This window comes from Falco rusticolus, chromosome 2 (assembly GCF_015220075.1).
Source record: "Falco rusticolus isolate bFalRus1 chromosome 2, bFalRus1.pri, whole genome shotgun sequence".
In the NCBI taxonomy this organism is placed as follows: Eukaryota; Metazoa; Chordata; class Aves; order Falconiformes; family Falconidae; genus Falco; species Falco rusticolus.
Genome location: NC_051188.1, coordinates 1,051,593 through 1,070,956, shown reverse-complemented (window position 1 = coordinate 1,070,956; position 19,364 = coordinate 1,051,593). Strand labels below are relative to the sequence as shown.

General features: G+C 44.2%; 1 protein-coding gene across 2 annotated transcripts in view; it reads right to left on the bottom strand.

Moving 5' to 3' along the window:
* Positions 1 to 19,364, bottom strand: part of RAB6A (RAB6A, member RAS oncogene family) — a 67,885-nt gene that overhangs the window by 10,911 nt on the left and 37,610 nt on the right. The window contains exons 2-6 of one of the 2 annotated variants that reach the window (XM_037376074.1): positions 17,412 to 17,470; positions 12,468 to 12,521; positions 10,836 to 10,941; positions 8,800 to 8,911; positions 7,386 to 7,479 (exon numbers count right to left, since the gene is read on the bottom strand). In XM_037376074.1, coding sequence (XP_037231971.1) covers positions 7,386 to 7,479; positions 8,800 to 8,911; positions 10,836 to 10,941; positions 12,468 to 12,521; positions 17,412 to 17,470 — 425 coding nt within the window. Of the gene's footprint in view, positions 1 to 7,385; positions 7,480 to 8,799; positions 8,912 to 10,835; positions 10,942 to 11,007; positions 11,114 to 12,467; positions 12,522 to 17,411; positions 17,471 to 19,364 lie in introns of both variants that reach the window. The other variant, XM_037376073.1, reaches the window with a different exon arrangement.

The following is a 19,364-nucleotide window of genomic DNA, read 5'->3' as shown; positions in this document are numbered from 1 at the left end:
TGCCTGGCCGGGGGCTCCATGGGCTGGGGGCACAGCCTGCCTGGCCGGGGGCTCCAGCACGGGCTGGGGGCACAGCCTGCCTGGCCGGGGGCTCCAGCACGGGCTGGGGGCACAGCCTGCCTGGCCGGGGCTCCATGGGCTGGGGGCACAGCCTGCCTGGCCGGGGGCTCCAGCACGGGCTGGGGGCACAGCCTGCCTGGCTGGGGGCTCCAGCACGGGCTGGGGGCACAGCCTGCCTGGCCGGGGGCTCCAGCACGGGCTGGGGGCACAGCCTGCCTGGCCGGGGGCTCCAGCACGGGCTGGGGGCACAGCCTGCCTGGCCGGGGCTCCATGGGCTGGGGGCACAGCCTGCCTGGCTGGGGGCTCCAGCACGGGCTGGGGGCACAGCCTGCCTGGCCGGGGGCTCCATGGGCTGGGGGCACAGCCTGCCTGGCCGGGGGCTCCATGGGCTGGGGGCACAGCCTGCCTGGCCGGGGGCTCCAGCACGGGCTGGGGGCACAGCCTGCCTGGCCGGGGGCTCCAGCACGGGCTGGGGGCACAGCCTGCCTGGCCGGGGCTCCATGGGCTGGGGGCACAGCCTGCCTGGCCGGGGGCTCCAGCACGGGCTGGGGGCACAGCCTGCCTGGCCGGGGGCTCCATGGGCTGGGGGCACAGCCTGCCTGGCCGGGGGCTCCAGCACGGGCTGGGGGCACAGCCTGCCTGGCCGGGGGCTCCAGCACGGGCTGGGGGCACAGCCTGCCTGGCCGGGGGCTCCAGCACGGGCTGGGGGCACAGCCTGCCTGGCCGGGGGCTCCATGGGCTGGGGGCACAGCCTGCCTGGCCGGGGGCTCCATGGGCTGGGGGCACAGCCTGCCTGGCCGGGGGCTCCAGCACGGGCTGGGGGCACAGCCTGCCTGGCCGGGGGCTCCAGCACGGGCTGGGGGCACAGCCTGCCTGGCCGGGGGCTCCAGCACGGGCTGGGGGCACAGCCTGCCTGGCCGGGGGCTCCAGCACGGGCTGGGGGCACAGCCTGCCTGGCCGGGGGCTCCAGCACGGGCTGGGGGCACAGCCTGCCTGGCCGGGGGCTCCAGCACGGGCTGGGGGCACAGCCTGCCTGGCCGGGGGCTCCAGCACGGGCTGGGGGCACAGCCTGCCTGGCCGGGGCTCCATGGGCTGGGGGCACAGCCTGCCTGGCCGGGGGCTCCAGCACGGGCTGGGGGCACAGCCTGCCTGGCCGGGGGCTCCAGCACGGGCTGGGGGCACAGCCTGCCTGGCCGGGGGCTCCATGGGCTGGGGGCACAGCCTGCCTGGCCGGGGGCTCCAGCACGGGCTGCCAGGAATCTCTGCTCCGGCGCCTGGAGCCCCCCTGCCCCTCCTGCCCTGGGGGGGCTGCAGGGCTCTGCCTCTCACACAGTCTCACCCCTCTCTCCAGCTCAGTCGCTGTTCCCCTGGGTTCCCCCTCTCTGAAATCCTTTATCCCAGCGGCGCTGCCACCGGCGCTGCTGGGCCTGGCTTTGGCCAGCGGCGGGTCCAGCTGGGAGCCGGTGGCACTGGCTCCACTGGGCAGGGGGGCAGCTGCCGGCACCTTCTCACAGAAGCCACCCGCTACCAGAGCCTGGCCACGCAAACCCAATACAAATACATTGGAAGTGAGGGAAGCAATTTATAGAGGGGAGTGGTAGGGAGCCTTATAAAAACCTCAGTTGGTGGGAACCAAGTGGAATTACTGCATTTAAACCAAGCTGCTGACAGAAAGGCTAAGTGTTTATAATACTGTAATCCTTTCTTTACATTAAGACCAGGAATAAAATTATGCCTTTAGCAGTATCTCTCCCCTAAATTATTTGACTAAAAAAAGGAATTTGGCAACTAAGAAATTCAACTTACTTATTAACCTTCTGCTTATCAGGCACAGCATATGTGAACAAATCCAATTAGGGAAACTTCGTGATGGTTAGAAAGCAGCCTTCTACACAGGGACCTTACTGCTTTGCAGTGCCTCCAGGACCCAAGCCAGCAGCCTTATCTCACTGAAAAATGTCTCGGGCAGTTGCACATATATATGCATATATAACACAGTGTCTCTACACACACATGTATGTCTAAATATTTGTGCATGTGTGTGCGTGTGGGTATACACACACGTATTGGTGAGCATTCGGGGCTTTTTTTCCAAGGCAGGAGTTAAATGCAGCCATCTGAAAGACTTCAGAGCCACACAAAGTCTCTTTCAGCATTCAAGCCTGCAATCTGCTACCAGATTAAACTCTGAAAAAAACCCCTCATGTCTCGCCATTAGTTTCAACTCATTTGCCAAACTGTGCCTTTCTTACTACTTCAACCAATAAATCCCTAGCAGATCAGTGTCACAAACAACTGTAGGGATAAAACAGTTTTCACAGTAACACTCCTGCCGCAATATGGAAAGGACAGGAGGATCACTGTCTAGATGGAAAAGCCAGGCAAGAAACCTGTTCCCCAACGCAAAGCAAACCAAAATGTTTCCCTAATTCTCATTCTTCGAGGAGAGCAGTGCAACTCAAAGAGTAAATCTTGCCCACCAGATAGAAATCAAAAGATAGGAGAAAGAGCCAAGCTGCTAGATGCAGCCAGCTCTGTGAAAACGGGGTTACTGGAGAGGCCATGGTCCTTTAGCTACTGCCGTGAGAAAGTTTTTCTGCCAAATACCATATTCAGCCTGCAGCTCTTTGAGAGCAAATGTGAAGTGTGCCAGGTACCGCTGTAAGGAGGTCTTCAGGGCTCTGCCTCCCCTCTCTTTCCACAAGACAGCAAAATGAACCCTGACATATTCTGGGCATGAAATCCAAAGAATAACAACAAGATTCCCTGAAATACAGACTGCCGAGAGAGAGCATGAATCTCAAGGTCTTTTAAAGCTTATTCAGGGCTGACAAATAACATGAATCGGAGACTACGATTCTCTGCATTAAATGAAGCAAGTTATCTAGTTCTCACTCTTAAGGCTCCCCTGGCAATCAGTATTTGCTGAAACCCGCAGGATCCAAAAGCCAATTTTTTCCCCTCTACTGCATCCATTTAACCCCAGAATACCGCTATCACCGTTTTTACTCTGTAATATCATCCACTCATTTTTCCTTCAACGCTCCTTCCCCAAAGCCAGAAGGAACAGTAAGTGCATAGGACCTCGGTGACTGGAGACAGCTCTACCTTAACAGGTCCAACAGCTGTACATTACAATCTAGTTTGACAGCGTGCAACTAGGAGAGATGAAGTTTGCACCAGCAGCTCTTCAGATCAGCCTTTGGGGAAAAGAAATGCCAGAGAAGGCACAAAACGAAGCCTGCCGTTTCCAGGTTTCAGGTAGCACGGACACAGGCTGCAAATCCTCTGTACCTCTCTGCGGTGGCTACACAGAGATCCAGGGCTGAGCCTCTAAACTAAGCCACAGGTTATCCACTTCAACCTCAGTCCCCAGTGCTGTGCTAGCTGAGGTGCTGCCTTCTGATCCGTCTCCTTTCATGTCACAGGGGAATGGCAAAAAAAAAAGCCTGTCAGCAGTATGGCTCCCCCCTGTTTCTTTGTTGGTAGAAGATTCTGCCACTGAAATACATACCGTTTGAAGCAGGGTGCAACTCACCTTCTGGAGTCACACTACAAAGCCGGGCACTCTGGACTTGTAGGATAGCTACAGGGAGCTGAAGGAAGTGCCCTCTCCTCTTATCAGGGTTGCTTTCCAGCAGAAAAGGATGAATAAGAAACTAAAAGTAGCACACAAGGTCAGAAGTCCCCTGGCTTCCCACTGATGGCCAGCAAACAAGTGACAGGGCTCAAAAGGTGAACAATTCTTGGCCATTACCCTCCCCAAGCAGGATGAGAAATTAAGCTGCTTCTGCGTCCTCAATGGGGCAAACACTGATTCTGAAACCTTGTGGACGGCACCCCTTAGCCCCAGCGCCTGAGCCAACAGAAACAGCACCAAGATTCACCGTGTGTGAGATGACATTATTCTTCACCATCTGACATGGACTGGAACGAGATCAGCATACTGGGTAGCGCCCCATGGCATCTCCCAAGCTGCCTGAACTGCTGCCTCTGCTCCTGCTAACCCTGCCTGGAAGTCAGACCTAGGGCAGTAAAGGCAGGTGGGTCAAGTCACATCTCCAGGACTTGCCTGCACACAAGTGACACTGGAATTCACATTTCTGACCTGAAAGAGAGGACAGAAAGCAAGCAAGGAAGCTATGGTGGGCCATACAAGAGGCATTAGTAAAAACAGAGCTCGCTCTGGAATTGGTAACATCAAGATGTCTGCATCTGACACCACAGAGAAACCAAAACCTCAGTGAGAGGTGGATGGAAATGCAAAGAAGCCAACAATGGAGGACAGAGGGTTCAACTTCATCTCAAGTCTCCTGCGTTACCTTCTGCCATTCCGTAACTTTCATCCAGGGCAAAGGATTTAGATCCAGGAGACAGATTTTATGCTGGGAAGAGAGAACAGCATGGAAGCAACAGTGTTTTGTGTGTTTTCTGGGCTGCCCAGTCAGGCTGCCAAGTGAAGCACTGACAACCTGAGAAGTTTTAATACTGGCAGGCAAGAGTTTTGGGTGGAAGGAAAAAAAAAACCCAAACAAAAACCCAAACACCAACCACAAACCAAAACAGTTCATATTCTCTAATCCACACATTTCAGTCATAAGCAGTATCAAAGCCGCATGGTAACTGCTAAAGCTGATCTTAATTTTTACATAAATATGTTTCATTACATGTGGTCAAAATATGGACTTTGTATCTAAAATAATTTTCATACAGCATTTTTAAGTCAAGTATCAAATTAACTTGGACAGTAACTGTTCCGTAGAATCAGAATATATTATGCATGGAAGTTGCCTGTTATGGGAAGGTCAAATTTGCACTCAGCTTACTAAAGAAAGATTTTTATACTGGTTATGGGGAGGGTATCCATTCTACAGTTGCACCCACATGCTCTCCCATTTCATTGGGGAATAATTTATTGACAAGTTAGTAAAATAAATTTGTACCATTCAACAGAGAAGTTTCAAGGAAACAGAGCGCTAGACAACCAGTGGTATTAAAAATCTTATCCTTTGAGAATCATTTCAACAATTACTTCTTAAACTAATGAAAAATGAGAGTTCCAAATATTCTGCAGTATAGAATAGCTTTGAAGTTCTTGAAAATTCTAGTCCATGCCTGCAACACAAGGATCAAAACTCAGAAGAAAAATACATTTTTAGTTCTTTTAAAATAACCGGTGGTGGTTTTTGTTTTGATATTTTACACAGAGAATGAAGTCACTTAAACCCTGACCCCCTGTCTGATTCTGACAAGACTTCACACTACATGAAGTACCCACTCGGATTATGATGCAGTGATATGTAACAGCCCCAAGTTTTTTAGATACTGCTGTTTATTGATGTTAATGAAGAACAAGAATTATGTCTCAGAACACCAAATCTTCCATTTAATACAGAGGGAAATAGCCCCCAGGTTCCCAACACCATTTTTTTTTTTTGCTGAAGCTGAATTCCCAAACCTATTTTCTCACAGAAGCAGTCTTACAGCATGTAACCTGGCAATTAAAATCAGAGGTATAATTTGTCTAGAGCTCCGTTATACAACTAAGAATTTTCTCTAGAGAGTGTGCAAGTGAGGCTACAGCTACAGAAATGGCTTTATGCTCTGACAATCTCATTAGTTCAATCCCTGAATGGCTTCAGCATAAAATACAAAAAGGCAAAGTTTGTTCCTTCAAAATGTATTAAATGGAGCTACCATCCTTAATGATGAAGGCTGTGGTAGCTTTACAAAGCACAAGTTTTATTAAACGGTGGTATCTTACGCCAAAACAGACTACAGGCACAATTTTCTTGCTTACATCTCAAACCATCAGGGCTCCAACTGGCCCAAAAGCCACAAGCTACCTTCCAGGCTTGGACACAGACTTCTGGAAACGTGTCGGCTGCACAGCAACTCCCTCATGAAAAGAGGGAGTACAGAGCTTCATCATCATCATCATTCCTCTCAGCAAGGCAACTGCTGTCAAATGCACACCCCCTAGTCTAACTAAATATTAAGGATTCCAGCACGGAATCCAAGCCTTAACTACAAGCCAGCCTCTGTGTTGTGGTAGAGTAATTGGTGGACCCTGGAACCAAACACTTCAATGCTTGCTAATACACTGAAACTCAGTGCTAAGTTAACACATCTAATTATTCCGTTACATAGGGAGTAATTTTGCTACTAATATACAAAGTCAAGGGACATTTTAATAACAGACCCTTTAGTCCCATCTATAACGTACGAAGTAATTTATAACACTGTTTTAGCAACTCCTGATACAATTCTGCATACAAACTGCTTGTGTAACTGCACAGAAAAAATACACAAGTGTGTGCATTGCTCTGTGGAGACACCAAAGAACGAATGTCTTCTACATCTTGCAGTACTGCATTTCCTCCCACCGTAAGACCAGCTGCCAAGTGCTTAGCGGTCATGACACCATATGAGAAATTGCTGAATCAATGAAAAAGCAGCATGCCATTATGCACTGAGTCAGGAGGGATGTACAGCTCTAGCTCTCTATTCATGCTCTGCTAGTAAGCATATTTGCTTACACAACTAATAAGCTCAAACAAAACTTTTCGTGTACACACCAGATCAGTTCTGCAGTGTTTACTACTTTCACCAGTCCACTGTCTGCCAAGTGATTTATCTTCATTAACACAAGTGCTAAAACTTCATCTAGCAGGTCAGAATTTAAAGAGCCGCAGCTCATCTCACAACATAAAACCTGACTTCATTGCAGTAGCACCAACTCAAAAGACATTTCACTGCTTTTCCTGATTCAACAGCAACTCATCATCTACCAGAAATAGCTAGCTTTGGCTGTCCAAGAACATTTGCTCACACTTCCAGTGCCTTCCAACAGAGCGGGAACACTGGTCTACACTGTCTCACTGCACAATGGAAGAAGCATTCTAAGTCATCACATTCCTCCTTGACTGGTTTGTCCACATTTACACACTGAATCAGTATCAGAAACAGTCCTCAGACCTGTGTTACCCGAACTTTTGGGCTCATGCTTTTAATCCCTTCAATCTAAACACCAACTATAGACTATCAAAAATCCAGGAAGGTATGATTCTGTACCCACAAAGCTGCTTCAGTAATTCCTCTTTTCTAAGAGGAAAGAAGTTCCAAGTCATTTCCTGCAAGGTCAGAGATCCTTCTGAACCTCAGCCAACAATTCAATTCTGAGAAGTTGCTGGATGTGTATGGGCTACAAATGTCCCCCTGACCCCCTCTGCAAAGGCTTCCCAACATCTAGGGAAGTCCTACTTGCACAACGGTGCATCAGCAGAAGTAGTCTCAGGGCTGGCTGCAGCCCACACGTTACTCACCTGTTTTACATTGTATCCTGCTTTTGCACTAGTTTCAATGAACATTACATTCAGCTCTTTGGCTTTTCTTTCTCCTTCCTCAATGGACACTTGTCTGGGGAAAATAACATAGAATTAGGGGGGGAAAAAAAGGACAAACACCTTAAAAATGAAATTTTTATCTTCAACTCAAGGAGGTGACTGCTTCATTACAATACTGAAAGCATTTAATGGGTTTTTTTCTCCGCACACAGATGCTACATAACTGAGCACAGCTGTAGACAACTCTCACCATTTGATTCTATCAGATGGAATTCTACAGCACACCTGGATCCCCAAGAACTCAGCTTTCCAGTGGAAGACAGCTAACTGGGCCAGCTAGACTCCCCCAGATCCCTGTCCAGGAAGCTATGCTTTTATGTCTGCACAATTAGCAATCAATAGATTTTAAAATCCAATAGTAATCATCAACTTGCAGCCTAAAAAACTGTTTTAACAAAGATCCAAGTGTAACCACCTCATCTCAAATAAATCTTGGGCCCTTTTCCCCTGGCTAGGTGTTCTACCCATTAAGCACTCTGCTACAGCCAAAACCAGGGAGGGGGAAATTTTGGTTCAAGAGCTGCCAAACAAAAACCATGCAGTACCTGAGGGGTGTACACATATGTGTACAAACAATTCTTAATAGGAGGTTACAAATCTGAAGTAAGGGTCACAAGAGAAGCTATTGTGAGGAAACAGGGACTTCAGTCAAATCCAGACTACTTATATCTTGTGCTTTTGTTTTGGCTTGGTGACTTTTTACTCATCTGTGTTAATACCATAAACCCAGAAAAAACAGCAAACGGAGCAAAAGCTGAAGATGCACAACTTCTAATAAAAACATTTAACTTTGCCAACATACGAAAAACCCTGAAGAGTTTCAAAAGGGAGGATTACTGGCACTTATCATTCATTTCTGAGCAAATTTATGAAGTATTGATATTTGTAAATATTTTAGTTTATTCATTCACTGACACAGGTTGTAGTTAACACTTTGTTCTCTCCTGACACCTGAACAAGTCGGTCACAGTTTCTTCACTCATTCACAGCATCATGTTGGAATCTTGTGCTTAACCAAATGAAAGAAGTTTTAAAATTGAGATTTCTCTAGACACAGCATCATGTTGGAATCTTGTGCTTAACCAAATGAAAGAAGTTTTAAAATTGAGATTTCTCTAGACACAGCATCATGTTGGAATCTTGTGCTTAACCAAATGAAAGAAGTTTTAAAATTGAGATTTCTCTAGTCACAGCCACCTCCAGCATAGTTAAAATAAGCTTCAGCATTTTTGAAAAAGAAATAAATACAAGTGTTCTTTTTAAAATAGTCATGTAGGAGAAAATGGCAACAGATTAAAGAAAAGCATTTGAAAGATGAGTTATTCCTCCATACCTCTTATCTGCTAGATCTGTTTTATTTCCCACCAGCATAATGATGACATCACTGCCCCTTTCCGTTCTGACATCATCAATCCATTTTGTTGTTTGCTGGAACGAGTTTACATCTAACAGAGAACAGTGGAGAGGATTATCACTGCAGGTATTCTTCACAGATCAGTAATAAATACATTTGTCTCAAAAGCTTCATAATCTCTGGAATTGGCATAATAGGGTGATGAAGAATCAGCAACTGAAACCCTAAGTCTCCCAACGCTGAAGTATATGAAAATTTTGGCATTAATTTCCAAATGGGCTAGTACTTCATTCAGGTGAATTCAAAGCCAGGGAGTGAACTGAACTGGTCTATATTTGTTTCGACAGGATCTAAACTGAGAAGCCTTGTCACTGTGTTTTAGACCATCTTCCTTTTTTTTTTTTTTTTTTTTTTTTTTTAGCTCAACATAAAACATTTTATATGGAGAATAGGGATTAATGTGATATTGCATTCTACATTGCTCCTGACTTGTGCATCTACAGGAAGAGGTTCCTACAGTTTCATTGCTTATCAAAAGTTCTTCACATCAGCTACACATTTTGTTAATCACTTTTTACCTGCTAGGTTCAGGATTTTCTTTAGGAAATATCAGGGTTATACAACATACTAGCAACTCCTGTAGCATTGAACACTGAGTACAAAATAGTTTCCAAATCATTTGCACAGAACCAGAAATACAGATCTAACTTATTCACAGACACTTTTTCTTAATGATATGTCCTTAAAAGCTGCAAGGTAAGAATTTTAGGAAGCTATCCCTGTCTAATAAGATAGTATGTTGTTCGAAAAGATGCATCCTGAAAGGAAAAACGAGTTGTACAGAAGCTGCTGTGGAGCTCAGCATTTGCCAGTTAGCTGCACAAAGAGTATCTGAATTGCCAAAGCCGTTTTCAGTACTTAAAAAGGGTGGGGGGCTCTGCAGCAGTTCTTGACAAGTATTGATTATTTTTTTTAATGGCTTCTACTGCATAGTAATATATTGTATGCCAGACAGTCAAGACTTGATCACTTGCCAGTGACTTAATTCTTCTCCTTACTACTTGGTAATACTGAACTTGCTAGGTCAGTAAAAAAATTTCCAAGTTCACAGCTAACCTGTAATTTTAGATTAAATGAAAGTGTTATTTTTAACAATTAAAGTGTTTATAGGTAAAACCCATGTTCCTGCTGTAATCCTCCAGTATTTATAAATCAAAGGGTAAGCACTTTTGCATTTGTATAGAATTAGTCCATTGCTCTCAGTCAATTCCAGTTGAGAAATTGAAGTGTCTGAAGGTTTAGTTCTCCTAAACTAAAATTTCTGTTCTTTGCAAATACAGAAAGCTAGCAAGTTAGGGGTCTCTGGACTGAGGGGAGGGACAGAAGGATAAAGGTTGAAAAAGCACTAATATTTTAGTTCACAAAAATGTACATACCTTAGTAAGAAATGCAAGAGCAATTGTTAAAGGATAAGGGCTTAGTGGTTAAGTTTTACATATTGCAAAATGTGAAAGTGACTGCTTCAAATGAAAATGTGATGTTAATGCATTTTCCCCCCATCCCATGCCCAGACTTTTTTTTTTTTTTTTTTTGGGGGGGGGGGGGGGGGGAAGGGTACATGGAGTGAAGCAGGCTACAGCTATCAGTGCAAAGTCTCAAATTTCAGAATTCAGATATCTATGAACATGATTCAGGTGTTTGAGACCAAAAGTCATAGGTGATATTACAACCAAAAAGCAGATGAAAGGAGGTAAAGTGCAACAAGACCAGCTAGGACTCAAGGCTTCAGGAGAACGCGGTAGGAAAGGGTTACAAAATGATGTCATTTATAAGACAGTTTATACATTACAACAGCAGCAGTCAGATGGCTAGCTTAAAACTTGACTACAATAAAAGAAAACATTTTTTTCCATGCCAGGATGAAGAACAAGCAGATGACTGTGATAGGACATGCAAAGCTAGGCTAAAGGATGAAAGGGGCAGAGTATTAGAAATGCAGAATTCCCCCCACTCACTTGTGATATCATAAACAACAACTGCAACAGTGGAGTCACGAATGTAGCTAGGAATCAAGCTCCTGAACCGTTCTTGACCTGCTGTGTCCCATAATTGCAACCGTACCTAACAAAATCAGTCAAACAAGCAAGAAAAATAAGAAAAAGGTCAAACCCAGTGCAATATACCTACTTGTGATATCGTAAACTACTACAGCAGCAGCAGAGTCACGGATGTAACTGGGAATGAGGCTACGGAAACGTTCCTGACCCGCAGTATCCCACAGCTGCAACCTGATCTGTGGGTGGGAGAAAATTAAAAAAGCCAAACTGCCACTAAAAATAAAATAGTAAATGAATTTTACTTTTTGAAAAAAGCTAAATAAAAATTATAAACTCATGCAGGGGATGACTGGGGACTGGGAGCAGCAGCATACTGTCTCCTTTACAGCAATCTCTCCCAAGCACTAGCAGCAGCCAAACTGGTACATGTGCACCTATCTTGCCTTTCCGCTGTCTTTGCTTTTTTAAAAAATGCTTCCCTTCCAAAAGGGGAGAAACAGAATCACTCAGCTTTCAAACTGAGAGGACCAACAAGAAAGCTAAGACAATGTTCACCTGCAGTCTACACAAGATTTTCAAGCTCTGCTGCTATCCTTCCTCAGAACTCACACATACAACCCTCTGGCAGCCTGGAGGATGGCTGCTGGTGGAACAATCAGACCATACACCGTACTTCTCATGGAAGAGCCTTCAGCTGCTGTCAAAGCACTGGAAAAGCTCCTGATGGGAATTTTTCAAGGAGGATAAAATGCCAGTTATTACTCTATATTTAAGCCTTAGCCACATTGCAGGGTAACACGCACAGAGACAAGGTTGAATGTTTCTCACCATCCAAGTTCTGAAAGAAAAGGCAAGGTATACTAAAGCAACACGTATGGCAAGATGTGCAAGGGCCAGTTTTGCTATGGAAAGATCATCTCATCACTCAAGCACTTTCAATGCAATCACATTTATTGTGGATTTATACGATACCATAAGCTTATGCAGCACTGCACAATTTGCTTCTGCAAATAGCTCAATGGCTGAATTTCTTAATTAAGAATCTGAGCTCATTTTAAACCAAAGGCTTGCTTCCACAGAGGACTGATTTCATTTCAGGAACCAGAACTGCACCAAGCTAAGAAAAAGCATCATTTCTGGGTTACTACTGAAGGCAACCTTCTTTTTAAACAAGTAATATTAAGAATATCAAGCTAGCCGTTAACTGGCAACATTTCTCAACTTACATTTTATCTTTCTGTCTTGCGACAGAAAACCGAAAGGGGGTTAAACACAGTCCTTCCTCCAAACTCCCACCATTATGTACTCCTCAAACTATCCATATCGACTCTTTCTTCAAAGAGAATGACACTATAGCACCTTCCATGGCACTCGTGAGCCCCTCCACAGATGAGCCAAATGGCGATTTCCCATTTCCCCAGGCGGAGAAGGGAGCTGTCTCCACAGCACTTGTCAGTCTGGAAGCAGCTGGTAGATGAAGGCTCAGGCTGTACTTCCAAGTGATCTCAGAACTGTGGGCTGCACAATTACAACAGATGCTGATCCTCATTCCTACTGTACATAGAGAAGCACAACAAAAATCTTACTCACTGTTCGATCCTCCAAATACATGGTTTTCGATAAGAAGTCAATGCCAATTGTTGCCTGTAAAAAAATGAAAAAACCAACACCTCTTAAATAAAACGTCAGAACAACTGTAGTGATTTTCAGAGGAACAAGCGTTACTGCCACATCAGAATTCAGCACCTGTAGCACATCCGCAAGAAAAATACACTGGCTTTCTCACTTTCAAGATATTGCTCTACCTACAAGCAAGATTCAATAAGCAGTTTCCTTCAAATCCATAACTGGAACAACTTAAAACACAAAAAGGTGCTAACCTTAACTTCAGTTTATGCATATTGACAGTTTAATCTGTACAGTCATGTGGGTATCGGCAAGGATTTTTATGCACGTGACTTAAGTTAGTGTCCATCAGCAGAACCTGGATATCTGGGCCCACCTGAATTCTTCCCGACTGCCAAACACCTTCATGTATCTTAATGTTTAGCCTTTTTCGTTAAGGCGAAGGTGGATGTCTTCACACCTGCTACAACAGGAGGGTGCATGCACACATGGCCCCCAACAATTCCTAAAACTGTTAATACTAAAGCTCGCTGCAGCATAACTGCATCCAAGTGTCTAGACACTAGCGGGAGCTTCACGTAGAAGCATCCTTACGTGTGTTTAAGAGAAAGAGCAAAGCACTACTAAGCACTATCAAGAGCTGCTTCTTAAATACATGATCTTCACCCCATTTTTTAAGGCTGCAGTGAGGGTGCATCCAAGCTCTAGGAGTTTCTTTGCAGCAGGGATACAACCGAGCTGACCTGCTGGGGCCCTATGGCTGCTCTGGCTTCAACACGACACAGCATCTCAAGCAGCTGCACAGCTCAGCAACATCAATAGAGCCTGGAAAACATTCCAAATTGATTGAGAAAGAAAGAAAGAAAGAAAGAAAAAAAAGAAAATATCACCCTAAGAGGTAAGTCTTTCAGCTAGGGCAAAGAGGCTTGATAGAACATTTTCCACGCTCTCCCACACTGAAGCAGGCATTTCTAAAAAGTCTATTTTACTATATGTGCTCCATATTGTTAGACTGCTGTTATGCCCTCACTATATATCCCTGTAATTAATTCCTTGTATTCTGGCAGATATCTTATGTGGCAGGAATAAAGCATAGAGTCAGCCAGCCTGCTTGTGAGCTATACATGAAGACCAGCTGCAGATGAATAAAAAAAAAAAAAAAAAAAAAAAAAAGCAGAACTGAACAATCCAAACTGAATTTTCACTTCCAGCTAAATATAACACATCAGGAAACAAACTTTCCTGGCTGGATCAGGACAGTAGATTTGGAGTACCAGGGATGCATATGGGAAAAATAAATAGTGGTGGATCGCGAGACAGCTACACAGTGGTTTTTCACCTGTCGCCAGCGACATTACCAGTTCAGAGAGATAATACTGAAACTGTAAGGCAGGTATGAGAAGCCTCAAAAGACTAATGCAACAACATGCTTCCCTTCTGCTTTTGTTTTCTATTGTTTTTAAAGGGTACTCCTCAAAAGATCGCCTCAAAGATGCTTCTGTTTTCCCTTATGTCTATTTGATTTCGCTTTACAGAGGGAAAGCTTCAAAACCCCTAAGATCTTACACCATTTATACAAGTCAGGCTCATTCTGGCTGACAAAACTGCTGGAGACTCAGATTTTCTCTGCTCTCAGTAGGAGCTGGAACATCAGCTGCAAAGCCTGAAACCTGCCTCAGCCTGTACTTCACACCACCCCTCCCACACAGCTGGACGGCAGCAAGAGCTCTGAATCTCACTCGCTTCCAGAGTACTCTGTCTCTGGATGCCTGCTGCAAATGCAAGTACCACGCAGAAACACATCAGGTCAGCAAGATTCCTGCACTTGGACACTCATGACATGCAAAATGCAACAGAAAGGCCAAACACAACACTTATTTCATCTGGTCAATGAAAATGTTTGCGCTTATCACATTGGTAAGAATGTATGGCAGGTCTGTTACCTTCAAACTGTGAAATGGCTCTTGATCCAAGCCCCCGCGAGCTTTAAGAATTACATACAATAACTGCAGCCAAACGTATCTGTCCACCTGTACTGTTCGGACCACACCACAATACAGAGCAGCAGCAGTATCAAGGAGTGGATTCAAGCACTCTGTGTATCCCAGACTTTAAAATAGGTAACCTACAAAGAAGCATTTTTGTCACAATTCTGACCAAAGGAGCAAAAAAGCTTGGGGGATCTTTACAGATCAGTTGTAAAGAAGAGCTGTGCAATGTATGAGCAGAGGAAAAGTCTGCTTACTGATGGGGGAAAATACATGGACATGAAACTAAGCTAATTACCATAATTACGGTGGAGACAGGTTTATACTGTTTGTGGAATGCTGTGCACCACATGGAACAAGCAGGAACTAGGCATGCTCTAAACATGATGCAAGGTACTTTAAGTCCCAGCTGTAAGTTTAAAGAAGACAAGCAGAACAAAGAAAACCTCAAGAAGGCGACACCATGGATAGGGCCATGTATGTGAAGACTTTTAAATCTATCTGTCCTCACAACTCTACTGTCTAACAAGGAACTGTTGTTACCCTATTGTATAGACTAGAGCTGCTGACACAGAATTACCCAACACTATGCAAGGAAGCCTGGGGCAAAGCAAGAACCTGAATTATCTTTCAGGTCACAGGCCAACGTTTCAACACTGTCCTCCCTCTCCCTTCCTTCAGGAGGCTGAAGCTAAAGGGAAGCATTGCCTGTAATTCTCCTCTTGAGTAACACACAGAGAAGCATCATGTTTGCCAATGTTGGTCTTTCATTATATATCACATACGCTGCCACAGAACAAGGAAAATGCTTCTCAGCATGTCCACGGAAAGGAATCACTCCTGGTAAAATATACACCACCAATGGCACAATTTTATTTCAGGTGTTTGGGTTTCCCTGACACAGTACAGCAAGCTCTTGCTTGATTCACAAATGCTGCTTTCATGAAAACAGCTTATTAACAAGCTGCGTGGACAAAAGCTGATTGCTCTTATCTAACAGCAAGCACAAGAAAACTAATGTACAGCACAGATTTTATTAAACAGCAGCTTTCTGTTTTTACCAGCTGAACACAAAACCCCTTGTTCAAACGATAGGCTGTGGCAGCTTTCAGAAAATATGCATTCAAAATTTATCAGAGATGTCCAGGATGAGCAAATCATCCATCAACTAAGCTACAGCTAACCATGTACAAAGTGGTTTGATATGCATTATCATTCAAGTAGTTAGCTTTGAGAGGTCTCTGTGTAATCCTGGGCATCAAGAAATTTATATTCTGGTTTGACACTAAAGCGTCGTGTGATTTTGCCCAAATTACTGGAGCTTTTATGACTCATTCTTTCTTCCAGCTATAGCAAAATAGGACATATAACCCTACCTCAGTCATGACTTCAGTAGAATAGAGGTCTTTGGATGAATGACACTTTACCAAGTACATTAACACCCAAACTAGGCACGCATCAGTGATAGCTAAATTGAAGCTATCTTGTAAGCCCTTAAGATTTCTAACTGGTTAAAGTCCCACTCATTCATTTTGCAATCATTTAGTGTATTCTGTCAGACCAGCTTCCCATGGAGACAACTATATTATCATAAAGCACAGAGGGTCAAACCTCTGTAAGAAAGAACTAGGACGCAAGCTCCGCAGAGAAAAGGAGCAGACCTGAAAGAAAAATACTGTGGGAAAAAAACAGATTAAATAAAAGAACTGCATTCACATGTCCATGTAATTACAGTGGGTAGAATTTGAAAGGATGTTTGCTCCCTTGGGAGCAATGATGTGTACTCTAGCCCTCCTACACCACAGAAGCTTTGCTTCTCCCATAGTTAAGTGAGAACTTGCATCTCATTCTACCCAACTTAACTTGCCTAGCAGCAATGAGGAATTACTGAAGAGGCAGGAAGGAAATCATTAAAGGGTAAAGAGATTTAAACGAGATACTTGGATAGACACTAAGCAACAGCAGAGTCACAGCATTTTTCTGATTTTTTTTCCCATTACCTCCTCCTCCCACCCCCCTAAAAAACCCTTCACATTCATCAGGGAACAGATTTTTCTCAGCTTAGTGTATTCAGAACGTCACCAACTAACCAAGTCATGAAACATGTTCTGCTTGAAGACACCCTTTATGAAACTGAAATACTTTTATAGCTTGCCACCTTTTCAAGCTCATCCTAAATTCTGGGAGTGGGCAACAATGATTTAGAAATTCTAGAATTTAGAAAAGTTAGCTTGCGTCAACTTGAACTGACTTGTCACCAAACACAAAGCAATAAGGGGGCTGCAGGGCCAACTCGAAAAAAAGACACCCAGCTTCAGCCCCAACCTTGCCAACCCAACCTTATTTAAATAATAAATAAGCATAAATAAGCAGTCACCGGATGGGGACATGCGTAACAACCAGTTTTGTGGTCTTTGTTCCAGCAGACAGCATAAAATAGCATCCTAAAGCACACCCAGCCTTACAATCCACTGCTTTCTGCTCCACAAATCCTTGTTCACCCTGCTGCAGAACCTCTTGCGGCTCAGCTTGCTGCTTTTTTTAAAAGAGCCAGGCATCTGTTACATTTTCCCCACAGAGGCATTATAGCTGTGATGAGACCATCACATGTGGTAGCAAATCATGAAAAAACCTCAAACTGGTAGACTTAACAACTGCTATTATTTGGGTATACCAAAGAAGCCTGTCCTTTTGAACGGCAGCTCATCCTGCTGCAAGTAGCAGATAAGCTACTAGAGCAGAATCCAACACTGAAATGCCATTTTGAAAGGTTATTAAAATACAAAGCTTAAAGATGTTACAGTTAAGAATTTGGTCTGTGTACCAACTCCTATCCCCTGCAATCAAATTGATTCTTCCCGTAATGGATGACATGGCAACAGAGGGGCCTTACAGAAGACAATAATACGGATTAATTTACCTGATAGGTGTTGTCAAAGCTGTCATACATGAACCTGGTGATCAAGGAAGTCTTCCCCACTAGAAGAAAAAAAAAAAACACCACAGATTCAAGGAACAGTTCCAGTGCAAGTTTTAAGCAAGTGATTTAAAAATGGTTTCAGGAGTTTTACTCTGTGTCCAACAGATCCGGACTATGCAATTAAACCTCCTACAAGAAAAAGAGCAGTTATTTGATTTTATGATTGTGAAGTAACTAGTAGGCACATTTTTTTCTGAAAAAGGTTGGCTCCTGTATCATTCCTGAGCATCAGTTTTATGCTTAAACATTTGTGATTTGAGACGAAAATTGAAATAATTTGATTGTTCCCGGTTCTACCAAGTTGTTCAGAAATCTTAGTTGAACTAAGTAATGTAATAGGCCTGACAACCCCTACAATAAGTTATTACTAACAAGACAGCTCTTCTTGCTCATGAAACAAGGTAGCTATGTCACTTTAAAATACATCTCACTGTGCATCTCCTCAATGTCACACTCTTTGTACTTGTCACATAAATGGCAGTCCCTGCTGTAGTATCACATAGCACAAGATTGAAGAGCATCATTGTTGAGAGGCTTGTTTACCATCTGCCCACAACGCCTGCAGGCCTTATTATTCCATTAACCTCACCCTTCCTTTGATAATATATTCGCTATACCTTCTTGAATAAGCAGGCTCATACGCTGTTAAAAATGCCATTATCCACTCCAGCGACGGTTGCAGCTTCGTGACTGGTATATTCACTTGGCTGTTCAGCATTAGGGAGTCAGTTGGCACTGCCATCAGAAGGTGTCACTGCAGCCTGTGCGGGCACACCTGACAGTCACACTGACACAGGCAAAGCCTTTTTCACATGCAGCCATTTGTGATGCTGCAGCTCCTCTGTAATTGCAACTCATCTTGGCCACACTGAATCACAACCTATGTCAAACTACATCAGTACGTCAAGATCCTCATTTCATACCTGAGATCTACATAAACTGCACGTACCATAACATTCCAGCCATGTATCAGAATACCTTGTAATCTCATTTTTCTTAAAAGACAAGTATTATGAGGTTCATTTTAAAACAATCATCACAACATTGACCTTCTACTCCTGTCAGATCAATCATACAGCTGAGCTGGGACAAAGACAGCTTTTGTTGTCAGTGGACACCACTTTCCTACTCTGTGCCATCTTCACCTGGAGGGAACCAGCAAGGTGCAGGAACTGGAACATCTCAACCTGCCTCATTTCAGTATGTTTAAATACTCTTAATTGTAGGCAAATTATTTAGGAAACAACTGAAGTTACTCAAGAATACATCACCTCCTGTTGTTTCCTTCTAACCTCGTCGCAGCTGGACTTTGCCATCTCCCACTGGCAGGGGAGAAGAGCTGTATGCCTTATGTTCGCCATCAGACATCACAGGTACAGACAGAAGGCTGACAGATGTGCACAAGTCAAAGCTTGTGTTCTTCAAATAAGTTTCCAGAGATGTTAGTTCTCTACAAGGCTGACCATCAAGACAGCAGGGGAATTTAAGCCAAGATTTTGGGGGTGGGGTTTTGAGGTAGGTTTCTGGGTTTTTGGTTGTTTTCTGTTTGTTTGGTGTTTTTTTTTTAAATCTTACTACAAAACTTTCAACAAAATCTCCAATACTTAAGTAAGTACTTAAGCAGCACTTTCATCTATCTGCAAACTTCAGTTAACTCAAGTCCTAAGCTAACAGGAATCCAGTAGACAACCTTTGAGAAAAAGAATTTGCCAGGTCAAAACCTGAATTCCTGTGCAAATTTTTCTTGTTCATAGACACCAGCCAGGTTTCCTACAAAGTTAAAAAGCTGCCTACACAAAGGTAAACATTCCCTTCAGGCAGTAGGTTTTCGGAAGGAACACATCTCAGATGGGTAGGATTCCTGAATCCCTTATTCAAATCTGTCCCTGGGCC